The sequence below is a fragment of the Cyclopterus lumpus genome, chromosome 21 (assembly GCF_009769545.1).
Source record: "Cyclopterus lumpus isolate fCycLum1 chromosome 21, fCycLum1.pri, whole genome shotgun sequence".
NCBI classification, from domain to species: domain Eukaryota; kingdom Metazoa; phylum Chordata; class Actinopteri; order Perciformes; family Cyclopteridae; genus Cyclopterus; species Cyclopterus lumpus.
The window spans coordinates 3,049,036-3,073,910 of NC_046986.1; the positions used below are offsets into that span (position 1 = coordinate 3,049,036).

The 24,875-nt window shown below is 40.8% G+C and overlaps 3 protein-coding genes across 4 annotated transcripts in view; 1 reads left to right on the forward strand and 2 right to left on the reverse strand.

Annotated features, from left to right (window-relative positions):
• Window positions 1-1,785: 1,785 nt before the first annotated feature.
• On the reverse strand, window positions 1,786-18,862 carry vtcn1 (V-set domain containing T cell activation inhibitor 1). 2 transcript variants are annotated; one of them, XM_034562462.1, is made up of 6 exons: window positions 18,800-18,862; window positions 18,164-18,228; window positions 16,774-17,133; window positions 16,397-16,648; window positions 15,899-16,044; window positions 1,786-1,822 (listed from the first exon to the last, which is right to left on the reverse strand). In XM_034562462.1, the coding sequence occupies exons 1-5, from the start codon at window positions 18,829-18,831 to the stop codon at window positions 15,932-15,934; spliced, it is 822 nt and encodes a 273-aa protein (XP_034418353.1). In that variant the 5' UTR covers window positions 18,832-18,862; the 3' UTR covers window positions 1,786-1,822; window positions 15,899-15,931. The 2 variants fall into 2 exon arrangements, with proteins under 2 accessions (XP_034418353.1, XP_034418352.1); XM_034562461.1 differs by lacking the exon at window positions 1,786-1,822 and having other exon boundaries at window positions 15,697-16,044.
• Window positions 2,583-15,222, reverse strand: trim45 (tripartite motif containing 45). The gene is made up of 8 exons (XM_034562460.1): window positions 14,660-15,222; window positions 9,053-9,341; window positions 8,000-8,145; window positions 7,004-7,320; window positions 6,286-6,415; window positions 6,016-6,130; window positions 5,283-5,409; window positions 2,583-3,941 (listed from the first exon to the last, which is right to left on the reverse strand). Exons 1-8 carry the CDS (start codon window positions 15,088-15,090, stop codon window positions 3,787-3,789), a joined length of 1,710 nt encoding a protein of 569 aa, XP_034418351.1. The 5' UTR covers window positions 15,091-15,222; the 3' UTR covers window positions 2,583-3,786.
• Window positions 18,863-20,113: 1,251 nt separating the features above from the next.
• The window catches only part of LOC117750415 (CD209 antigen-like), a 5,980-nt gene continuing 1,218 nt past the window's right edge, over window positions 20,114-24,875 (forward strand). The window contains exons 1-4 of the mRNA XM_034561627.1: window positions 20,114-20,409; window positions 20,483-20,581; window positions 21,076-21,726; window positions 21,921-22,063. Coding sequence (XP_034417518.1) covers window positions 20,337-20,409; window positions 20,483-20,581; window positions 21,076-21,726; window positions 21,921-22,063 — 966 coding nt within the window. The 5' untranslated portion in view covers window positions 20,114-20,336. The remainder of the gene's footprint in view (window positions 20,410-20,482; window positions 20,582-21,075; window positions 21,727-21,920; window positions 22,064-24,875) is intronic.

Below are 24,875 nucleotides of genomic sequence, written 5' to 3' on the forward strand. Positions count from 1 at the left end.
CCTGAAGCCAGCCTTTACTTTAGTGAAAGTACTAACTCTACAATACTCCATTACAAGTAGCTGAGCTAATTATCTTATTATTATCTTATCTTATTTTGCCCTGAACCCAATGCAGTTGTAATTCAACTGTTTCCCATTGGACGCTGTTGGAGCGAGTCGTAGTAATCTCATGTTCCAGTTTCCCAGCTACAATGTGTCTTCAGGTGCATTTAAATGGATTGAATCATATTTCCTAAACAGATCCCATGTGTCCAACTACAGAACTACCAATCAGCTGCCTTCCACAGGCGTCCCACAAGGATCTGTCCTGGGCCCAGTGCTATTTTATTGGTCTATCGATGATCTTTCATAAGCGGCAACATCCAACTGTATGCAGATGACACTGTGATTTACTTACATGGGAGCAATGTGACGCAAGCTGTGAATAAACTCATTAACTCTGTTTAATGTAACAGCGGGGCTAAAGCAATGTGTCCAGAACAGCATGCATGTTTTTATTATCGTCACCCGTCTGTCTGCCGTCACCCGTCTGTCTGCCGTCACCCGTCTGTCTATCTTGCAATTTCCAGTTGACCCTCATCCACCTGCATGCATGTCTTTTATTGCTGTTCTGCTGTGTCAGACTGATTTATACGGTATATTATTATATATTTTACACACTCTAATGCTTTTATGTGTCGCGCTTCTGCTGTGGATGTTTTTAGTGTCTAACCAAGCAGCATCATGTTGCCTTTGGTCCATGTTCCTATGTAACACAACCATGCTTTATTCATGTGCTCGGCATGTGTTGTTTAATGAGCCTGTGTGCTGCAGGTCTAAATACTACTTACTAGTGTAGAATAAGAGTGTCCTCAATGTCCCTGAACACTCTCTCTTCTATTATTAGTGTTCTTGCATGCTTAAAAAGAATAAACAATGCATAACTTTAATTTAATATTCAGTTTTTTCAGGGGGATTTTTTTTGTATCATCTGTCCAGGAACTAAGGGTGGAACATGTCTTTTTGGCGCATTCACAGTGATGTTTTAATAATGTACACCAAATAAACCAATACAATAAGACATAAAAAGAAGCACCTTTGTACTCGAGTCAGAAGTAATAGAATATCTATTGAAGCTCGGTAGCTTTTTGTTACATAACTTGCTCTGGAAACTGGATTCTGTGACGCTCGTGAATTATTGACGCCACGCTCATTTTAACAAATCAAGATGAATTATTCACAACTCGACACACAGGGAACCTCCAACGGGGGGTTCTGTAACAGACAGCTGCCTTTCCCAGGGCGCGTTTCAGATGACCTTCAATGTACAGCGTGTGTGTGTGTGTGTGTGTGTGTGTGTGTGTGTGTGTGTGTGTGTGTGTGTTGAGCGACAACACAGTTTGAGCTCATTGTGCTGGTTTGTGTTGCAGACACACCCGGAGAAGATGCTCTCTACTTAAAAGATGTTGTCACACAGTTTGTTTTCCCTTTGGTTGCATAATAATAAAAAACAACAACACAAGAATCAGTAAATATAAAAGATTAAAAAACTAAAACAAAGACGCCTGTGAGACAAGATGCTTTCAGCCGAGAGCTCGTGAAGCTTATGAGGCCTGGCGTCAGTCCTCCTCTCTGGGGTGTGTGTGTGTGTGTGTGTGTGTGTGTGTTAGTGTTGGTGGGCTTAGTTCCTACTGGATTGACTTCACTGAAAGAAGGGATGTAGAAATCAATACTGAAGGCAGGGTTTGAACAGCTCAATCATCTTTAACCCCCGTCGGCCCTCATGTAAATGAAGTGTGTGTGTGTGTGTGTGTGTGTGTGTGTGTGTGTGTGTGTGTGTGTGACTAAGCAGGGCCACACCGCTGATGATGTAACTTCCTCTAGATGGTTTCTTTAACAGGTCCCCATTCATCAAACATTCATATTAAGAGTCAATCTTGAGACGTTTTTAAAATTAAAGAGCAGCTCTCTGCTGCCTCCCGGTGGTGTAAAGAGGGAATGTCACGCTCAATAAATCATGATTTCTGTAAATCACTGGACAAGTGTTACATAATTAAATGAAATAAATGCCAGAGTGTAATTTCTACATGGGGTTTTAATTTATTCACTTAAAACTGTGAAACATGGAAGTGAAGGGTTATAATGGCGAGAGGAAAAAGATTAATTCAATAATCAGCTTCAACAGCATATAAAGATTTGTATTATTCTTTTCTAAAAAAGTATTATTTAATAAAAAAATCCCATTTAAATGTGTTGTACCATTTTGCATATGAATTACCTGGAATTCTTGAAGAAAATAATGTTTAATTTAATAAAAGTGTAATTTCTACCGAGAAAAAATGTGTTTTCCGTTTTAAAGTTTCAGTTTTAAATTTACTCACTAAAATCGCTCCAAACGTTCTATATTTACATATTTATGAAAGTGTGTGAAAAGTGTCATTTTGTTTTTAAATTTGAGGAAAATAAATCATGAATTTACATTTTGGGGGAAAGATGTATATTAAGGATATGATTCATGTTTCTGATTTTCCTCGGAGAAAATTGATATGCAAACCGTCCCTTTGGGGGGTGACGTATTCATACAGTTCCATAAAGAGATGAGAAAAGGTATAAAGAGTGTTTATTTTCATTGTACAGGCAGTCAAAGGCTCTCAGATGAATGCACATCAGCATATTGATTCTTTAATCCAGTATTTGACCGTATTAATATTCATCCGCAGTATTAAAAAACATGGCTCGTTATGAACAGTTTCAGTGCAACCAGAACCAAGTATCGATTACCTTTTAATCAAATGTACCATGAAATATTATCACATTAGGTGCAGTACAATAGGAGTATTTATTTGTGAATGATAATGTCAATAATGCTAATGTCATTTTTTTTTTTACAAATGTAAGAGGCACTGGATAATCTACAAGATAATTATGTGTGTATTATTAACATGATACCAATATTTCATTTTTAAAATATATCATATACTTCCCTAATAGAGAATATGATGCGTCTTTTAACTTCTTGTTTTTGTAACGTTATTTCTTGAAAACCAACATTTTCCTTGACATTTGTTCATCAAAGAGTCGAGAACAATATATTGAAATTATCATTTTACACTTCAGTGCAAACACATCATTAGAATATTAGTGATTCTGACCCATTTGACGATATTTATGCCGAAATAAATCCTCTGCAGTTATCTCAATATTTGGGCTGAAGATATCTGCACCATGTAAAATAAAAATAAAAATCATCTTTGATGATAATGTTAATGCACGTGCCTTCTCCAGTGTACTTAAGAATAACTATTTATACATTTCAGCATTATAATAGTTTTTTACATTTCAAAATATATATTTTCCTTGACTGAAAAATATAAAAATACAAAAAGTAATAAAGTTCGACGGTTAAATGTTTCTATTTAAACAAGTTTTACATTAAAAAGATATAAAACATTGATTTCAGCACCTTTTGAGATCGACAGCAGCTTTAAGGTTTAAAATATCCGCCTGAGACCAGAAGATATTAATAAACAGATCCATCTCCTCTGAGGGGCAGGAGAGTGAAAATATGGACACCTTTGTGTTAAAAAAAAAAAAATCAATAAAATCAAACAATGGCACCATGAAAAACAAACAAACTGGCATTTGAGGGTCATAATTAATATTCGGTAGCGATGAACACGACTGATGCTGGTTAAATTGTGAACAGTGAAAGTGGAAAAAGAGATTCAGAGCCTCAGTCACTGCACCTGGACAGTCTCCTCGCCTCCTCGTCTCCTCGCCTCCTAGCCTCCTAGTCTCCTAGCCTCCTCACAGCTCCACGGTCCGCAGGTGGCCGCGTGGAGAAACTGCAGCCAGCACGCTGAGAGGCAAACACTCGGACTGCTCCGCCGTGCTGCCGCAACACGACCAGTGAGGCTTCCCGGGGTGACCTTTGTGACTGTGACCACAACCTTTGAACCCCCCTGCAGAAGGACAGACAGGCAGGACAGACAGACAGGCAGGACAGACAGACAGGTAGACAGACATACAACAGACAGACATGAGTTAAGGTCATGAACAACTCTCAAGCTGAGATTAAAGTGTTCTCATTCAAAGTTTAGTGTCTTGTTTCATAGCAGTCAGAAAGTAGAACTCAAGTACACTTTGAGGTACTTTATGTCAGTTATTCCACTTTATACTTCTACAGGTTGTACTTTTTACTCCACTATTAGTGGACATCTTAAACCCCTCCCCCCTGTCCTATTGGTGGAGACATCTTAAAGCCCCTCCCCTCTGTCCTCTTGGTGGAGACTTTTTAAACTCCTCCCCTCTGTCCTATTGGTGGAGACATCTTAAAGCCCCTCCCCTCTGTCCTCTTGGTGGAGACATCTTAAACCCCTCCCCCCTGTTCTATTGGTGGAGACAACTTCAGCCCCTCCCCCTGTCCTATTGGTGGAGACATCTTAAACCCCTCCCCCCTGTTCTATTGGTGGAGACGTCTTAAGCCCCTCCCCCTGTCCTATTGGTGGAGACATCTTAAACCCCTCCCCCCTGTTCTATTGGTGGAGACAACTTCAGCCCCTCCCCCTGTCCTATTGGTGGAGACATCTTAAACCCCTCCCCCCTGTTCTATTGGTGGAGACGTCTTAAGCCCCTCCCCCTGTCCTATTGGTGGAGACATCTTAAAGCCCTCCCCCCTGTTCTATTGGTGGAGACGTCTTAAGCCCCTCCCCCTGTCCTATTGGTGGAGACATCTTAAAGCCCTCCCCCCTGTCCTCTTGGTGGAGACATCTTAAACCCCTCCCCCCTGTTCTATTGGTGGAGACAACTTCAGCCCCTCCCCCTGTCCTATTGGTGGAGACATCTTAAACCCCTCCCCCCTGTTCTATTGGTGGAGACGTCTTAAGCCCCTCCCCCTGTCCTATTGGTGGAGACATCTTAAACCCCTCCCCCCTGTTCTATTGGTGGAGACGTCTTAAGCCCCTCCCCCTGTCCTATTGGTGGAGACATCTTAAAGCCCTCCGCCGTGTCCTCTTGGTGGAGACTTCTTAAACCCCTCCCCCCTGTTCTATTGGTGGAGACAACTTCAGCCCCTCCCCCTGTCCTATTGGTGGAGACATCTTAAACCCCTCCCCCCTGTTCTATTGGTGGAGACGTCTTAAGCCCCTCCCCCTGTCCTATTGGTGGAGACATCTTAAAGCCCTCCGCCGTGTCCTCTTGGTGGAGACTTCTTAAACCCCTCCCCCCTGTTCTATTGGTGGAGACATCTTCAGCCCCTCCCCCTGTCCTATTGGTGGAGACTTCTTAAGCCCCTCCCCCTGTACCTGGCATGGTTCCTGTGCAGCCACAACGAGCCTCTTTGGCTCCTCCGCTGGAGCAGAACGAGCAGCAGTGAAACGTTCCGCCATGACGCCTCAACTTCCTCGTCACATGGAGGAGGAACGGAGAACCCTGCAGGACGAGAGGAGAGACAGTCAGCTGTCTGTCTGTCTGCCTGTCTGTCTGTCTGATTGAATGACTGACTAAAAACAGAAATATTGACTACAGTTCGAGAACTCAAACGGTCTTTTACTTTTCAAGCATCCCAAGAGTGAGATTATATATTAATAAGTGAGTAAGTAAATAGATAAATAAATAAACAAACAAACAATATGCCTTTGAGATGAATAAGTGAGGCAATAAATAAATAAATAAACATATCTGTGATATAGAGTGAATCTGGCATTAGGAGATAAAAGTCTCCGAAAAAAAGTAAATGCGGAATTATAAAATACATTTTAAAAGTAGCCTTGAAAAACATCTTTTTATATAAAAAATGTATTATTTATTGAACTATATTGATTTATTTTATATAAATATCGTTCAATAAATAAATATATATAATTACCATTATATTCAATAAATACATGAATAAAAAAAAAAATTATATATATAAAAAATTACATGAATAATTATAGTTCAATAAATAAATAATTACCATTATATTCAATAATGAATAAATATAGTTCAATAAATAAATAAATGTATTTACACACATATTTATATTTGGCCTGGTACCTTGACGTGCTGAGCTCTGACACAGACCCTCACTGAGTAATCCCCCAGCTCTGCAGGTGTGTACGTAACGCTGTAGGACCCGTCGCTGTTATCGGCCACCGTCGTCTCCAACGTGCTGAAGGAAAAGAAACGACGAAATGTCAACGACGTCTCTAAAGGGTGCGTGGACGTAAATAGCACAGAGCACGGGTGGTGGTGGTGGTGGTTGGGGGGTCCTCTGTAGACCTGACCTCGACTCCAGAGCCACCGGCGCCCGGCTCCAGGACCCACCAGTTCTTGGACTCCTTGTGGACGACGCTGACCAGGACGTGCTCTCCACCTCGCTCCACCTGCTCCCCGGCCGAGTCTCGGCACACCAGGGTGAAGTGGCCCCGCTGGCCCTGCACGCCCCTCTGGAGACCTGTGAGCAGCAGCAGGGGTCAAAGGTCGGAGGGCGATGCGTACACAAGTAGTCACAAAACGAGCCCCGACCGGGAGCTCACCCCTAAAACAGCCACAAAGAAACCGTCCCGTCATTACTCAGTGTTTTATTAATTCAACTGAGGATATTCATCAGCTGTGTTGTTGTTGTTGTTGTTGTTGTTGTTGATGATATCAGTGATTTATGTTGCTTTGCATCGTCTTGTCGGCCTCCATTAGCCGCTGCATCGCTAACGATCTGTGTCTACATCTGTTGTTTCCCCAGGAGCCTCTGATTGTACTAATTATGTTTCTCCTCCGTGTACAACAACAACAACAACAACAATAATAAGTTGCATTTGATATTTTTTGTCTTGTGTTCTGTCTCATCAACACCTGTGTGTGTGTGTGTTATCGGTGAATTAACTTAAGCATCATTCAGCACTAAGTTATCTATATTATTGTGTTTGTATCTGTAACGCACACACAGGGTTATAGATATTATTACTGTATTTATTTGATCTGAAGTGATTTATGAACCACGAGGAGAAGCTGAAGGTCATCTGAAGGTCATCGGCATGAGGCTCACCTTCCCCTTCCACGGTGCACTTGCTGAGGTCCACCGTCTTGGAGTTGACCACCCCGACCAGCGGGTAGCCCTCCACCTCCCCCGCCGGCTCGCTGGCCATGAAGCTGATGTCGCCGCCGTCGTCGGGGGCGACGCTTGCCGGGTGGGGGTCGTAGCCCGTCTCCGCCAGGCTGGTCAGTCTCCTCAGGGTCACTCCTTTGGCGCTGAGGATCTCAGAGTCCGAGCCGCAGCTCAGCAGCCTCTCCGCAAACTCCACGCCGCCGCCCACGTCCAGCAGAGCCTGCTGCAGCTGCGCCCTCTGCAGGTGGAGCTGGTTCCTGTCGGACAAAGAAACAGTCAAATTAAATTATTAAATTATAATAAAAAAATTAAAAATACAATTATATGATACAATTGTATTATGTTATTATTTTATTTTATTATTTTAAAACATTAAAATTATTTAAAAAATAAATTATAAAACATCAATACATTAAAATTATAAATAATGTTTTAAAATAATAAAATACAACAAAATAAAACAAACAAGAAAAAAAGAATAAAACAATACAATTATATTATAAAATAAAACATAAAGATTATTTTAAAAATAAATTATAAAACATTAATAGATTAAAATTATAAATAATGTTTTAAAATAATAAATTACAATAATAAAATAAAAAATAAAACAATACAATTATATTATAAAATAAAACAAATTATTTTAAAAATAAATTATAAAACATTAAAATTATAAATAATGTTTTAAAATAATAAAATAAAACAATACAATTATATTATAAAATAAAATTTATAAAATTATAAAACATCAATACAGTAAAATTATAAAACATTACAATTATTACATTATAAATAATACCTAAAAATACTCATATTCCACTATTATTCAGAACATGACCTCCATCCTTCCTTTCCTCTCGACGGTTAGGAACAGTTGTATTAATGTGTACTTAAACCTTGAGATGCTGAGTTCTTGCTTGTACTCCGTCATACCTGCGTTGGACACGGAGCTCCTCCAGGCGGTGCAGCAGAGACAGGCAGTGGGCCTCCACAGCGCTGGCGTACGCTCGTGCAAACGCCCTCACCTCGTTCGCCGTCGCGTCCACGCGGGCCTGCAAAGCCTCCTGGGATACGTCCACCTGTAAAAGATTGTGTTTTAAAGTACTGGATTTATATTTGGTCAAGTGGACGGACTTCTGAGACAATGAGGTGCAAAAGGTGTCACCACCTCTCCTGTATTGGAGCAAGACAGACGTTGTTTATCCTCTTTGTGTTATATATTTGTGTAATCTTTGGTCTTTTTGCCGTCATGTTGCATCTCTTTATAGTAATTTTGTGGTCATTTGAAGTTGTTTTTTGTCTCTTTGTAGTAATTATGTGTCTCTTTGAGGTTATTTGAGTCTCTTTGGAATCATTTTGTGGTAATTTAGTTTCTTTATTAGTTGTTTTGTGTCTCTTTGTAGTCATTCTGTGTTTCTTTGAGGTTTTTTGAGTCTCTTTGGATTCATTTTGTCTCTTTGAAGTTGTTTTCTGTCTCTTTGTAGTAACTCTGTGTCTCTTTGAAGTTATTTTGCCATCATGTTGAGTCTCTTTGGAGTAATTATGTGGTAATCTTGTCTCTGAACTTGTTTTGAGTCTCTTTGTAGTAATTCTGTGATCATAATTCTGTGTCTCTTTGAGGTTATTTGAGTCTCTTGGTAGTCATTCTGCGGTCATTTTGTCTCTTTGAGGTCGTTTTGTGTCTCTTTGAGGTCATTTTGCCATCATGTTGTGTCTCTTTGTAGTAGATTTGTGGTAATGTTGTCTCTAGAAGTTGTTTTGAGTCTCTTTGTAGTAATTCTGTGTCTCTCTGAGTCTCTTCCGGGTTGGTTTGTGTCTCTTTCAGCGATATTTTGTAGGTGAAGGCCAAGTATGAGGGGGGGGGGGGGCCCTAACACTTTGGTCTCCTGGACCTGTTCCCGGTAGACCTGTTCAGGGATCCACTCGAGGCCACTATTCCTATAAAAGTACACAAAGTGGAACTTAAACTTGAGGTCTAAATGAAACCTTCTGCAGCGCGTCCTTCAGGCGCTCCACGCGAGGTCGCAGGCGCGCCGCCACCAGCTCTCGGATGCGGCCCCCGTGGTGATGGATGGCGTCGCGGGCGGGGCAGCAGCGGTGGTCTCGGTGCAGCGTGGCGGCGCACTCCAGGCACACGGGCACGTCGCAGGGCTGACAGAAGAGGCGGAGCTCCTGGCCGGGGTGCAGCGAGCAGAGGATGGGGCGGCGCAGACGACCTCCGGACTTCAGCTCCTCCAGACGCTGAACGGAGTGAGACGCCGTTCGCTTCTGTCGCCTTCAGAGAGAGAGAGAGAGAGAGCAGAGGGGAGAGGGTTCCACTTCACGTCTGAGAGACAAGAAGACAACGTAGAAGATACAGAATATAGAAATGGAGAACTCACCTCTGAGCTTGAGAGAGGAGCAGAGAATGGAAGGGAATACAATAAGAGATGGACTTTGTTAGTCTGTTAGTGCAACAGCTCGAGATTAAACACACCAGGACCTCATACAGGATTATAGAATATACTAGAAGAGACCCAACCTGTGGAGCTGACATCATAATATAATATAATATAATATAATATAAAATAATATAATGTACTAGAAGAGACCCAACCTGTGGAGCTGACATCATAATATAATATATCCATCCATCCATCCATTTTCAATACCGCTTATCCTCATTAGGGTCGCGGGGCGCTGGAGCCTATCCCAGCTGACATAGGGCGAAGGCAGGGGACACCCTGGACAGGCCGCCAGTCCATCGAGGGCACATGTAGGGACATACAACCATTCACTCTCACATTCACACCTATGGGACATTTAGAGATCAATTAACCTGCAGCATGTCTTTGGACTGTGGGAGGAAGCCGGAGAGCCCGGAGAGAACCCACGCTGCCACGGGGAGAACATGCAAACTCCACACAGAAGGACCGCTCCGACCGGGAATCGAACCCGCGGCCCTCTTGCTGTGAGGCGACAGTGCTAGCCACTACACCACCGTGCAGCCATAATATAATATAATATAATATAATATAAAATAATATAATGTACTAGAAGAGACCCAACCTGTGGAGCTGACATCATAATATAATATAATATAATATACTATACTAGAAGAGACCCAACCTGTGGAGCTGACATCATAATATAATATAATATAATATACTATACTAGAAGAGATCCAACCTGTGGAGCTGACATCATAATATAATTTAATATAATATACTATACTAGAAGAGAACCAACCTGTGGAGCTGACATCATAATATAATTTAATATAATATAATATAATGTACTAGAAGAGACCCTACCTGTGGAGCTGACATCATAATATAATATAATATAATATACTATACTAGAAGAGATCCAACCTGTGGAGCTGACATCATAATATAATTTAATATAATATAATATAATGTACTAGAAGAGACCCAACCTGTGGAGCTGACATCATAATATAATATAATATAATATACTATACTAGAAGAGATCCAACCTGTGGAGCTGACATCATAATATAATTTAATATAATATAATATAATGTACTAGAAGAGACCCTACCTGTGGAGCTGACATCATAATATAATATAATATAATATAATATAATATAATATAATATAATATAATATAATATAATATACTATACTAGAAGAGACCCAACCTGTGGAGCTGACATCATAATATAATATAATATAATGTACTAGAAGAGACCCTACCTGTGGAGCTGACATCATAATATAATATAATATAATATAATATAATTTAATATAATATAATATAATGTACTAGAAGAGACCCTACCTGTGGAGCTGACATCATAATATAATATAATATAATATAATATAATATAATATACTATACTAGAAGAGACCCAACCTGTGGAGCTGACATCATAATATAATATAATATAATATAATATAATATAATATAATATACTAGAAGAGACCCAACCTGTGGAGCTGACATCATAATATAATATAATATAATATAATATACTATACTAGAAGAGACCCAACCTGTGGAGCTGACATCATAATATAATATAATATAATATAATATAATATAATATACTATACTAGAAGAGACCCAACCTGTGGAGCTGACATCATAATATAATATAATATAATATAATATAATATAATATACTATACTAGAAGAGACCCAACCTGTGGAGCTGACATCATAATATAATATAATATAATATAATATAATATAATGTACTAGAAGAGACCCAACCTGTGGAGCTGACATCATAATATAATATAATATAATATAATATAATATAATATACTATACTAGAAGAGACCCAACCTGTGGAGCTGACATCATAATATAATATAATATAATATAATATAATATAATATAATATACTAGAAGAGACCCAACCTGTGGAGCTGACATCATAATATAATATAATATAATATAATATACTATACTAGAAGAGACCCAACCTGTGGAGCTGACATCATAATATAATATAATATAATATAATATAATATAATATAATATACTATACTAGAAGAGACCCAACCTGTGGAGCTGACATCATAATATAATATAATATAATATAATATAATATAATATAATATACTAGAAGAGACCCAACCTGTGGAGCTGACATCATAATATAATATAATATAATATAATATACTATACTAGAAGAGACCCAACCTGTGGAGCTGACATCATAATATAATATAATATAATATAATATAATATAATATACTATACTAGAAGAGACCCAACCTGTGGAGCTGACATCATAATATAATATAATATAATATAATATAATATACTATACTAGAAGAGACCCAACCTGTGGAGCTGACATCATAATATAATATAATATAATATAATATAATATAATATACTATACTATACTAGAAGAGACCCAACCTGTGGAGCTGACATCATAATATAATACAATATAATATAATATAATATACTATACTAGAAGAGACCCAACCTGTGGAGCTGACATCATAATATAATATAATATAATATAATATAATATACTATACTAGAAGAGACCCAACCTGTGGAGCTGACATCATAATATAATATAATATAATATAATATAATATAATGTACTAGAAGAGACCCTACCTGTGGAGCTGACATCATAATATAATATAATATAATATAATATAATATACTATACTAGAAGAGACCCAACCTGTGGAGCTGACATCATAATATAATATAATATAATATAATATAATATAATATAATATACTATACTAGAAGAGACCCAACCTGTGGAGCTGACATCATAATATAATATAATATAATATAATATAATATAATATAATATACTATACTATACTAGAAGAGACCCAACCTGTGGAGCTGACATCATAATATAATATAATATAATATAATATAATATACTATACTAGAAGAGACCCAACCTGTGGAGCTGACATCATAATATAATATAATATAATATAATATAATATAATGTACTAGAAGAGACCCTACCTGTGGAGCTGACATCATAATATAATATAATATAATATAATATAATATACTATACTAGAAGAGACCCAACCTGTGGAGCTGACATCATAATATAATATAATATAATATAATATAATATAATATAATATACTATACTAGAAGAGACCCAACCTGTGGAGCTGACATCATAATATAATATAATATAATATAATATAATATAATATAATATACTAGAAGAGACCCAACCTGTGGAGCTGACATCATAATATAATATAATATAATATAATATACTATACTAGAAGAGACCCAACCTGTGGAGCTGACATCATAATATAATATAATATAATATAATATAATATAATATACTATACTAGAAGAGACCCAACCTGTGGAGCTGACATCATAATATAATATAATATAATATAATATAATATAATATACTATACTAGAAGAGACCCAACCTGTGGAGCTGACATCATAATATAATATAATATAATATAATATAATATAATGTACTAGAAGAGACCCTACCTGTGGAGCTGACATCATAATATAATATAATATAATATAATATAATATACTATACTAGAAGAGACCCAACCTGTGGAGCTGACATCATAATATAATACAATATAATATAATATAATATACTATACTAGAAGAGACCCAACCTGTGGAGCTGACATCATAATATAATACAATATAATATAATATAATATACTATACTAGAAGAGACCCAACCTGTGGAGCTGACATCATAATATAATATAATATAATATAATATAATATAATATAATGTACTAGAAGAGACCCTACCTGTGGAGCTGACATCATAATATAATATAATATAATATAATATAATATAATATACTATACTAGAAGAGACCCAACCTGTGGAGCTGACATCATAATATAATATAATATAATATAATATAATATACTATACTAGAAGAGACCCAACCTGTGGAGCTGACATCATAATATAATATAATATAATATACTATACTAGAAGAGACCCAACCTGTGGAGCTGACATCATAATATAATACAATATAATATAATATAATATACTATACTAGAAGAGACCCAACCTGTGGAGCTGACATCATAATATAATACAATATAATATAATATAATATACTATACTAGAAGAGACCCAACCTGTGGAGCTGACATCATAATATAATACAATATAATATAATATAATATACTATACTAGAAGAGACCCAACCTGTGGAGCTGACATCATAATATAATATAATATAATATAATATAATATACTATACTAGAAGAGACCCAACCTGTGGAGCTGACATCATAATATAATACAATATAATATAATATAATATAATATAATATACTATACTAGAAGAGACCCAACCTGTGGAGCTGACATCATAATATAATATAATATAATATAATATACTATACTATACTAGAAGAGACCCAACCTGTGGAGCTGACATCATAATATAATACAATATAATATAATATAATATAATATAATATACTATACTAGAAGAGACCCAACCTGTGGAGCTGACATCATAATATAATATAATATAATATAATATACTATACTAGAAGAGACCCAACCTGTGGAGCTGACATCATAATATAATATAATATAATATAATATACTATACTAGAAGAGACCCAACCTGTGGAGCTGACATCATAATATAATATAATATAATATACTATAATGTACTAGAAGAGACCCAACCTGTGGAGCTGACATCATAAGATAATATAATATAATATAATATAATGTACTAGAAGAGACCCAACCTGTGGAGCTGACATCATAATATAATATAATATAATATAATATAATATAATATAATGTAATATACTAGAAGAGACCCAACCTGTGGAGCTGACATCATAAGATAATATAATATAATATAATATAATATAATGTACTAGAAGAGACCCAACCTGTGGAGCTGACATCATAATATAATATAATATAATATAATATAATGTAATATACTAGAAGAGACCCAACCTGTGGAGCTGACATCATAAGATAATATAATATAATATAATATAATGTAATATACTAGAAGAGACCCAACCTGTGGAGCTGACATCATAATATAATATAATATAATATAATATAATGTAATATACTAGAAGAGACCCAACCTGTGCGCCTGGCAGCAGAACGCGCACAGGTTGACGCAGCAGACGTCGCAGCGGCTCTCGGCGCCTCCTTCGCCGCACAGGTCGCACCCCAGCGGGCCGTCCGTCGCCAGGGTCTCCAGGAACACCTCGTCCAGGGCCAGGTGGTCGGTGCTCAGCCCTCCGGGTCCCGACGCCGGGATGTCCACCTCGCAGTCGCAGTCGGGGCAGAGCACCGTGACGGCGGTTCGGTGCCCCTCCGCCGCCTCGCCGTTTTCCGGACCCTTGCGCGAGGACACCGAGAAGGGCTCCAGCAGGCCGATGCAGTCCGAGCAGAAGGTGTGCAGGCAGGGGAGGATCTTCGGGTCCCGGTACAGGCGTTTGCACCCGCTGCACACGGCTCTCGGGTTCACCACCGAGACCCCGTTTCGGTGCCCCGAGCTCAACTTCGACATTGTCGGGTTTTTGGTGCCACAACACGGACCGGTGAGACCCACCGAGCTCCACAAACCCGTCCGGACCGAGAAGAAGAGCCCTCCCTCCGCTCAACACTAAACCCCCCCCTCCCCCCTCTGTGAACACACACAATGTAATTAAATCCTCAGGGCTTCAAAGTCCTACTTTTTTCTCGGAGGAAGTTGGGTGCGTTCAGGGCTCCCTGGGACATATGACACCTCACTCACTCCTGGACCAATAGGAAGCCTCTCTGGACTGATCAAAGGGGCGGGTCCAAAGACTTCCAGGACTCTTTAAAACCAGTCTGGGGCTCTGAGTGTCCCCACCTGCTGGCAGACCAGAACCAGGTGATGGATGGAACAACAAGCACACCTGCACCTTATTGCTAATTATTATTATTTACACATCATATCTATATATTAATTGCTATGTATATGTTTGTTTTTTTAAAGCTCTATTTTTGTCACAAACTTTGAAACAAATCCACCCACTTCAGAACAATTCATTTATTAATTAACCCGGTGATACAAAAACAAAAGGATACTTATATCATATGATTATTGCACACGTTTATATTGTATATATTGTTTTAAATACTTATTATATTATTTTTCTGCAGCTCATCCAATGTTATGTTGTACAGACAGTATAATTAATAATAATAATATATTTTTAAAATCTAGCACCTTAACTTAAAACTTGGCACGCACATCTGAGAACGTAAACAAGAAAATGTTGATTGAGAAAATTCTGTTACACTGTAACAACACCCACTGTAATAAATTAAGCATTCACGCCCAGATGGAGTGTGTGTGTGTGTGTGTGTGTGTGTGTGTGTAATTAAGTGAGATAATAGATGCAGAGAACACTGGTCATGATGCTCAGGTGTGTTGATGCCAGCAGGGAAGATGCAGCGCTGAAGGTGAAGTATGTGTTCCCTTTAACACCAGAATCTGCAAAATAAAAGAATATTTAAATATTAAAAAATGGTATATATGTATATATATATATATATTTATATATATATTTTTATATTTTTGTATTTTATATATAAATATATATATATATATATATATATACAATTTTTAAACAAACAAATTAATGAAATATATATATTTTCAAATTTAAAAAAAGTATATATATATATACATTTTTTAAACAAACAAACAAACAAATTAAAGATATATATCTTTAATTTGTTTGTAATATATATATATATATATATATATATATATATATATATATTTACTTAGTTTGTTAATTTAATTTCAGTTGTTTGTATTTGACCTTTGACCTCAAGGTTACCTGTTACGGTTTCTTGAGAACGGGCGGTCACCAGGTCGTTCTGAATCCTGCAGATGTAAATTTCGCTGAAGTTGATTGGCTGCAGCCTGCTGACGACCTGGAATATCCCCGCAGAGTTTTTGACGAGGCTCGTGCTCCCGTTCAGGACGGCCCCGAAAAAGTCCACCCACGTCACGCGAGGTTCGGGGAACCACCTGGGAGCCTCGGCGACCAGGACGCCGTTGGTGAATTTAAATATGGGGACCGAAAAGGCTGAGACAATAAAAGCAGATGGTCATAAAAAAAAGTGTAATTAAAGGTATATCAATACAGTTAAAGAGAAGAGAGGAGGAAGAACTCAGTGGACCAGACACCGGATAGGCGCCTCCTCCTCCTACCTGCAGTTCTGAGTTGAACCTTGACCTTTCCGCTGCCGCCGGAGGAGCTGATGCTGCAGGTGTACTCCCCCGCGTCGCTCTGCCTCACGCTCCTCAGCAGCAGAGAGGCGTTCCCCGCCACCAGAGCGTCGGGGAAGAGCTGGGTCCTCCCTTTGAACAGCGGGGCCTGGTCGGCGAGAGACGGGGCTCCGTCCAGGTACCGGTAAACCGGGTCCCGCAGCCCCTTCTTCTCCCAGGTGACCGACACGTCTCTGAATCGGGCCGGTTGGACCTGCGAGTTCAGGTAGCAGCTGAGGAGCTCGTCCTCTCCCAGGTTGGCGACGGGCGTCACGTCGTTGCTGGACACCTCGGACAATTTTCCTGCGGGACGAGCAGCCGATCAGTCAAGGTCACGGCGGAGGACACACCGCCCGCTTGGAAAGAGACTCGTAAGATTATTTTGTAAGGAGATTTAGTGCCATCTAGTGGTGAGGTGGCAGATTGCAACCAACTAAATACCCCCCGGCTCACCCCTCACTTTTAAAGAAAAGTACGGTGGCCTTCAGGTAAGGATATATATATATATATTATTGACACATATAATTTAAAACGGGATCAGAATAATAAATATTTTAGATACAACTACATATTTATTTCTAGAGCAGCAACACCAAAGTCACAATGTTAAGTCATTAATATCTTCCAGGAAAACAAATGTAAAACGTCAATAAAATAAAAAAATATTTCTGAGTGAAGTTTAAGAGAACAAACTAACATAAACAGTTAGATGATTTATTTGTCACGTAACTCGCTAACTCAAGTAACTTAAGACACTTTCGTAGTTATTTTAACCCCAAAAAATGCTTATTAAATTATTTTTATAAACCTAACTAAGAAGAAGTAACCAAGCTCTTTCCTTTGAAGATGGAAGTTTATTTTGAAAAGACTGTCTGCATAACGAGCAGTAATTGAAAAATTAAAAAAAGCACCAATAACTTCAATCAATTCTCTGGTCTTTAATAATTTATCACCAGGGCCCGTTCTCCCTACGTAGATTTAAACGTCTCTTTCTAAGCCAACGAAAACACCACGACTCATAGTTTTAGGAGTTTATACACTCATGAAAACATAGTTATGAATATTATAATCAATTTTGGCCAATAAACCTCCCTAAGACCTTTACACTGTTCCTTTAATAGCTTCTTAATTTCTCCTTATTATTTTATGTAGAAATGATTGATGCGTACACACACACACACACACACACACACACACACACACACACACACACACTTTCCGGTGTGTTGTCAAACACCAGAATTCCCTGCATGTGCTGCTGAACACACACACACACCCTGTGTGCCCTCAGGCTTGTCTGACAGGATCTCACCATGAATCCGTCTGGTCTTACCTGAGAAGGACAAGGCTAAGATGAGGATGATGGCCGCCCCGAATATGATGATGAGGGTAATCATGCTGCACGCAAAGAGACACACAAACGTGGGGAAAGTGTTTAAGAAGCTGTGACTGCTGTAAACACCTGCAGACATCCACTGGGGAAAGAAGTGTGTTTGCACATGTTTAATTCAGTAAACGTATCAATGCAACAATTAAAAGTATTATTATATATTTACTTAAAGCACCAAAACGTTCTGCAGAAAAACCACCTATGACCGAATATATATTATTAATACATTTATATTAGATTGTTACATAAAGGTTGTAAGTTTAGTCCTGTGGTTCCCAACCTGAGGGACTGGCCCCCTGCAAAGGACCACACAATAAACCTATATTAATATTGGATCATTTCACCTCTTCGGGCCTTGAACTGTAAATTAAACTGTCACTTTGTTGAACCTAAACATCTAGACACATGCAATGAGACATCGCCGGTCCAATAATTATCTACACATTGTGTTTTTTAAACCTGAAAAGAAACCAGTATATCTCTAGCTGTTAAAGAAATGAGTAAAAAGTACATAAAAGTACCACTCAGCCACAGTACGCTGACACCTGAACCACCGTATTGAAACCTCGGGGGCCACACCTGCAGAAGACGATCTGCCCGAGGGTCCCCATGTCCGCTGGGGGGGGGGGGGGGGGAGAGGGAACCCGCTCCCTCTAAAGAAAATACAAAAAAGAGAAGATCCGATTCCCCGTCGCTGAAGTCAGAGGTCCAGTCCGGCCATTGCTCCAGAACTCCTCCACCGTGTCCTCTGCTCCCTCGCGGGCGCCTTAAGAGGCCGCGCCGTGAGTCAATATTACCTTTAAGGTGTGTGCGCTTCGTGCTTCCTTCTCCTTATTAACATTTAAAAAAAAAAAAAAAGGTGAACGCCTCTAATTAAATAGGATTAATGTGCGTCTTTTGTATTCAACAGCTTGTTTCTTTTTTTGTTCTTGTAAAAATGTGTTTTTACTTTACTGCAACTATTAAATGGGTTTCGGTTCTTATTTGCTGTAGCATTAGATACCGTGCTGTGAAACCAGCCAGTATATTTAAACAATATGGCAAAAGAACAACAAGTGCTCAGGTTTCCTCCAACAATTGACTCAAGGTGGAGTCCATTCCTCTGTGTCATGGTGGGGGAAGCCTTACACTGCTCAGTGAAACCCAATATGATAATAATACGATATTAACTTAAAGTATGGAGCACTTTCCACAAGTGCAGATAGACAATAAAATTAAACAATATAAAAGACAGCGGATGCTAAAATATAAACGTAAAAAGTGCCTCGTAATAACAGAATAAAAGCCGTAATAAAAGCATGAATAGATTTTTTATCTTTTATGACAGGAACCAATATGGCAATATTTCTTAAGATAAAAAGCCTGTTCGGTCAACTTATTTATATTTAAAGCACGTTGATCCTGTAAAAAAAAATTATAAAATTCTTGTCCCGCCCCATACAGTGCATGTCCAATGCACCAATGAGGTCCATTACCTAGAACAACCTAGATTACACTATTTATTTCACCAGGTAAATTAATAAAAAAGAACTTATGGGAAATCAATCACTTTCTGACTTGTCAGTTAGTTGTTGTTTTTTTCCTACGCATTGATCTATAAAGAACGTGGAATAAAAAAATAATGCAAATGAGGTGATTTTTGTCCTTATATATGAAGATATGACCAATATTTACAAGATTAGGCTGTTTTAATGCTTTTTTTCATGCTGAATGACTTGTTTACAAGAAACCTATGAGCACATCTCAGGAAGGTGGTCTTAAAAGGCCCCTCATAACATTTTCTCTACTGGAAGGGGATCTTAAATTGTTATACCCTCTTAAATGGTACTTTTCCACTGGAGGGGGGAGGGTGGGTTGGTGGGTAGATTACAGTGTTGCAATGTTACAGACATCTGAAACATGCGACTTCCTCAAAAGAAAAGATAACGGGTCAACATTTAATAGCGTAACGTCTATAAGCCATGGAGATATATCTTTAGATAGATCTATCATATATATATATGGAGAGAGAGAAAGAGAGATTACAACACTTCTGTAACTGGTGACTTCCTCAGAGGGTCATACAAAAGTTTAAAGTAAAAGTTCATCATTTAATAGCTGGCTGTCTTCAGGAGCGATGGAGGAATTATACGGCAACGTTGAGTATGACAAGTCCGAAGTTTCCTGGAGGCCCTTAACGCCTCACACAGGTAAGCGTGATGAGTCTGCAGGTCTTCACCTGATCCCTGTTTGTGGACTTCACCGTGTTCCCTCTGTGTTCAGGTCCCAGCAGATCAGAGAGCAGATCTCATGGAGCTGCTGTTGTCTTTCTGGTGCTGAGTGTTTTCCTGCTGGTCGGACTCGTCGGCCTCGGTGTCCACTGTGAGTCTGATCTTCATCCGTCCTTCCTCTCCTGGACTGTTGTTGTTTCCTTTTGCTTGTTGTCCGTGAAGCACTTAGAAACAAATGAAATGAAACACTTTCTTCTTCTGTAAAGACATTCGTTATGAAAATGAATATTGTAGATAAACCTCTCTGGCTGATCAAGACCTGGACCTGAACCTGAACCAGGTTTTATTCAAGTTGCTCAGTATCATCACATCAGCTGGAAAAGATGATGGGATGTCATATCTTTATCTCAAGAAAATTATTTTTTGCATTACATATTATCTGAAATGTTAAGTTTAAATATGCATACGAGGCATTATTATATAATGGTAACTTTTGGTGAATTTAGGAGAAATCTACAGACTGAAATGGACAAAGTAGTAAAATAAACACCTGAATGTGTGTTTTTGATGTTTAAACATTTGCATCTCGCCTCAAATGAGCTCCAGTATGAACACATGAGGTGTTGTTGTCTTTGTTTATTCCAGACCACAATCTCTCCACCGTCAAAGACCACCTGACGGAGCGTCTCCGGGCCTCTGAAGCCAACCTGACGGAGCGTCTCCGGGCCTCTGAAGCCAACCTGACGGAGCGTCTCCAAACCACTGAAGCCAACCTGACGGAGCGTCTCCGGGCCTCTGAAGACCACCTGACGGAGCGTCTCCGGGCCTCTGAAGCCAACCTGACGGAGCGTCTCCGGGCCTCTGAAGAACACCTGACGGAGCGTCTCCGGGCCTCTGAAGCCAACCTGACGGAGCGTCTCCAAACCATTGAAGACCACCTAACGGAGCGTCTCCGGGCCTCTGAAGAACACCTGACGGAGCGTCTCCGGGCGTCTGAAGCCAACCTGACGGAGCGTCTCCAAACCACTGAAGCCAACCTGACGGAGCGTCTCCGGGCCTCTGAAGACCACCTGACAGAGCGTCTCCAGGCCTCTGAAGAACACCTGACGGAGCGTCTCCGGGCCTCTGAAGCCAACCTGACGGAGCGTCTCCGGGCCTCTGAAGCCAACCTGACTGAGCGTCTCCGGGCCTCTGAAGACCTCCTGACCTCCATGTCCGAGGAGAGAGAGCTGCTGAACTCCAGCCTCACTCAACTGACTGAAGACATGGACAGACTTCAGCGTTGGTCCAAACTGAGTGAGTGCTGGTTAGTCCTGCTGAGTCGTGTCCAGTGAGATGTAGAACTGAGAGTTAGAATAAAGTGAAGTGTCAAAGGAGGAGCTCCACAGCTCAAGAGTTCAGCGGTCAAAACAGGAAGTCCACAACAACACAACTTCTTCATTTTAAGGGCGTGGGTCTTTAATGTTGTTTTGTTTGTTGTGTTTTTACAGGTAAAACGTGTCCTGCAGGATGGACGACGCTCAGTAGTTCCTGTTATTTTGTCTCTTCAAGCTCTGCCTCCTGGGAAAAGAGCCGAGAGGACTGCAGAGACAAAGGAGCAGATCTGGTGATCATTGACTCGCTTGAAGAACAGGTAGTGGGACATTATATATATATATATATATATATATATATATATATATATATATATATATATATATATATATTTATTTTTTGTTGTTGTTTAACCTCTGGGTTTGACAAGTAATGCCAATGCAGAAGTGTCTGAAAGCTGCATTCTCTCTCCTGACCACCAGGGGGCGACTCCTCTGGTTGTATAGAAGTCTATGCTTCATGTGTTAAAGCTGCATTCTCTCTCCTGACCACCAGGGGGCGACTCCTCTGGTTGTATAGAAGTCTATATAAATGACTCTACTACTCTTGATTTATTCCCTCAGTAAACATTGTAAACATGAGTTTTTGGTCTCAATCTCTAGTCTCAAGTCTTCAATACAGCGTGATGTTCATTTAGTAAATTATGGACATTTAGAGCAGCACGTCCGAGTGGACCTTGTTCAAAGCCTCTATTGTGGATGCGGCTGCTCGGGGCTGTGGCCGGAAGGTCATCGGTGCCTGTCGTGGCGGCAACCCGAGAACCCGGTGGTGGACACCGGGGGTGAGGGAAGCCGTCAAACTGAAGAAGGAGGCCTTTCGGGCCTGGCTGGCCCAGGGATCTCCTGAAGCAGCTGACGGGTACCGGCGGGCCAGAAGGGCTGCAGCGGCGATGGTCGCGGAGGCTAAAACTCGGGCATGGGAGGAGTTCGGGGAGGCCATGGAGAAGGACTTTCGGTTGGCCTCAAGGAAGTTCTGGCAAACCATCCGACGGCTCAGGAAGGGAAAGCAGGGTCTACCCCAGGCTGTTCTCAGCAGGGGGGGGGGGAACTGCTGACCCGGACTGGGGACATCGTCGGGCGGTGGAAAGAGCACTTTGAGGAACTCCTAAACCCGGCCAACATGTCCCCAGGAAGACTTTGGGGTGGTTTCACCCATATCCCTGGCAGAGGTCGCTAAGGTAGTCAAAAAGCTCCTTGGTGGCAAGGCGCCAGGGGTGGATGAGATCCGCCCTGAGATGCTGAAAGCGCTGGACATTGTTGGGCTGTCTTGGTTGACACGCCTTTTCAGTGTCGCATGGGGGTCGGGAACAGTGCCCATGGACTGGCAGACCGGGGTGGTGGTTCCCATCTTCAAGAACTGCTCAGCCTCCCGGGAAAAGCTTATGCCAGGGTGCTGGAGAGGAGGCTCTGACCGCTTGTCGAACCTCGGATTTAAGACGAACAGTGCGGATTCCGTCCCGGTCGTGGAACAGTGGACCAGCTCTTTACCCTCACAAGATTACTGGAGGGGTCCTGGGAGTTTGCCCAACCAGTTTACATGTGCTTTGTAGACCTGGAGAAGGCTTTCGACCGAGTCCCTCAGGGTTTTTTGTGGGGGGTGCAGCGGGAGTATGGGGTGCCGGACCCGTTGGCACGGGCCATCCGGTCTCTGTATGCCTGCAGTAGGAGCTGTGTTCGTCTCCTCGGTAGTAAGTCAGACACGTTCACGGTGGGTGTTGGCCTCCGCCAGGGCTGCCCTTTATCACCGGTCCTGTTCGTGACCTTCATGGACAGGATATCTAGGCGCAGCCAGGGGGCGGAGAGGATCCGGTTCGGGAGTCTCGGGATCGCCTCTCTGCTGTTTGCGGATGATGTGGTCCTGTTTGCCTCCTCGGACCGTGACCTCCAGCATTCACTAGGTTTTGCAGCCGAGTGCGAAGCGGCAGGGATGAGAGTTAGCACCTCCAAATCTGAGGCCATGGTGCTCTGCCGGAAACCGGCGGATTGCTCCCTCCAGGTGGGGGCAAACTGCCTACCCCAAGCGAAGGAGTTCAAGTATCTCGGGGTCTTGTTCACGAGTGAGGGTAAGGTGGAGCGGGAGATCGGCAGGCGGATCGGTGCGGCTGCAGCAGTAAAACAGGCGCTGTACCGGTCCGTCTTAGTGAAGAGGGAGCTGAGCCGGAAGGCAAAGCTCTCCATTTACTGGTCGGTCTACGTTCCAACCCTCACCTATGGTCACGAACTCTGGGTCGTGACCGAAAGAAAGAGATCTCGGATACAAGCGGCCGAAATGAGCTTCCTCCGTAGGGTGGCCGGGCTCAGCCTTAGAGATAGGGTAAGGAGCTCGGACATCAGGGGGGAGCTCGGAGTCGAGTCGCTGCTCCTTCGTGTCCAAAGGAGTCAGCTGAGGTGGTTCATCTAGTCAGGATGCCTCCTGGACGCCTCCCATTAGAGGTTTTCCGGGCACGTCCAACTGGTAGGAGGCCCCGGGGAAGACCGAGGACACGCTGGAGGGATTATATCTCCCGGCTGGCCTTGGAACGCCTCGGGATCCCCCAGAATGAGCTGGAAAGTGTTGCGGGTGAGAGGGAAGCCTGGGTCGGCCTGCTAAACCTGCTGCCACCGCGACCCGACCCCGGATAAGCGGGTGATAATGGATGGATGGATGGATGGTCATTTAGAGTCAAACAGACCATAAAGCAGGGGATGCTTTAGGGCGGGGCTACAAGGTGATTGACAGGTTTGCCGTTGTATTGCTGGTTGTATAGAAGTATATGCTTCATGTGTTAAAGCTGCATTCTCTCTCCTGACCACCATGGGGCGACTTTTGGTTGTATAGAAGTCTATGCTTCATGTGTTAAAGCTGCATTCTCTCTCCTGACCACCAGGGGGCGACTCCTCTGGTTGTATAGAAGTCTATGCTTCATGTGTTAAAGCTGCATTCTCTCTCTTGGCCACCAGGGGGCGACTCCTCTGGTTGTATAGAAGTCTATGCGTCATGTGTTACATTACATTACATGTCATTTAGCTGACGCTTTTATCCAAAGCGACTTACAATAAGTGCATTAAACCATGAGTCCAAACTCAGAACAA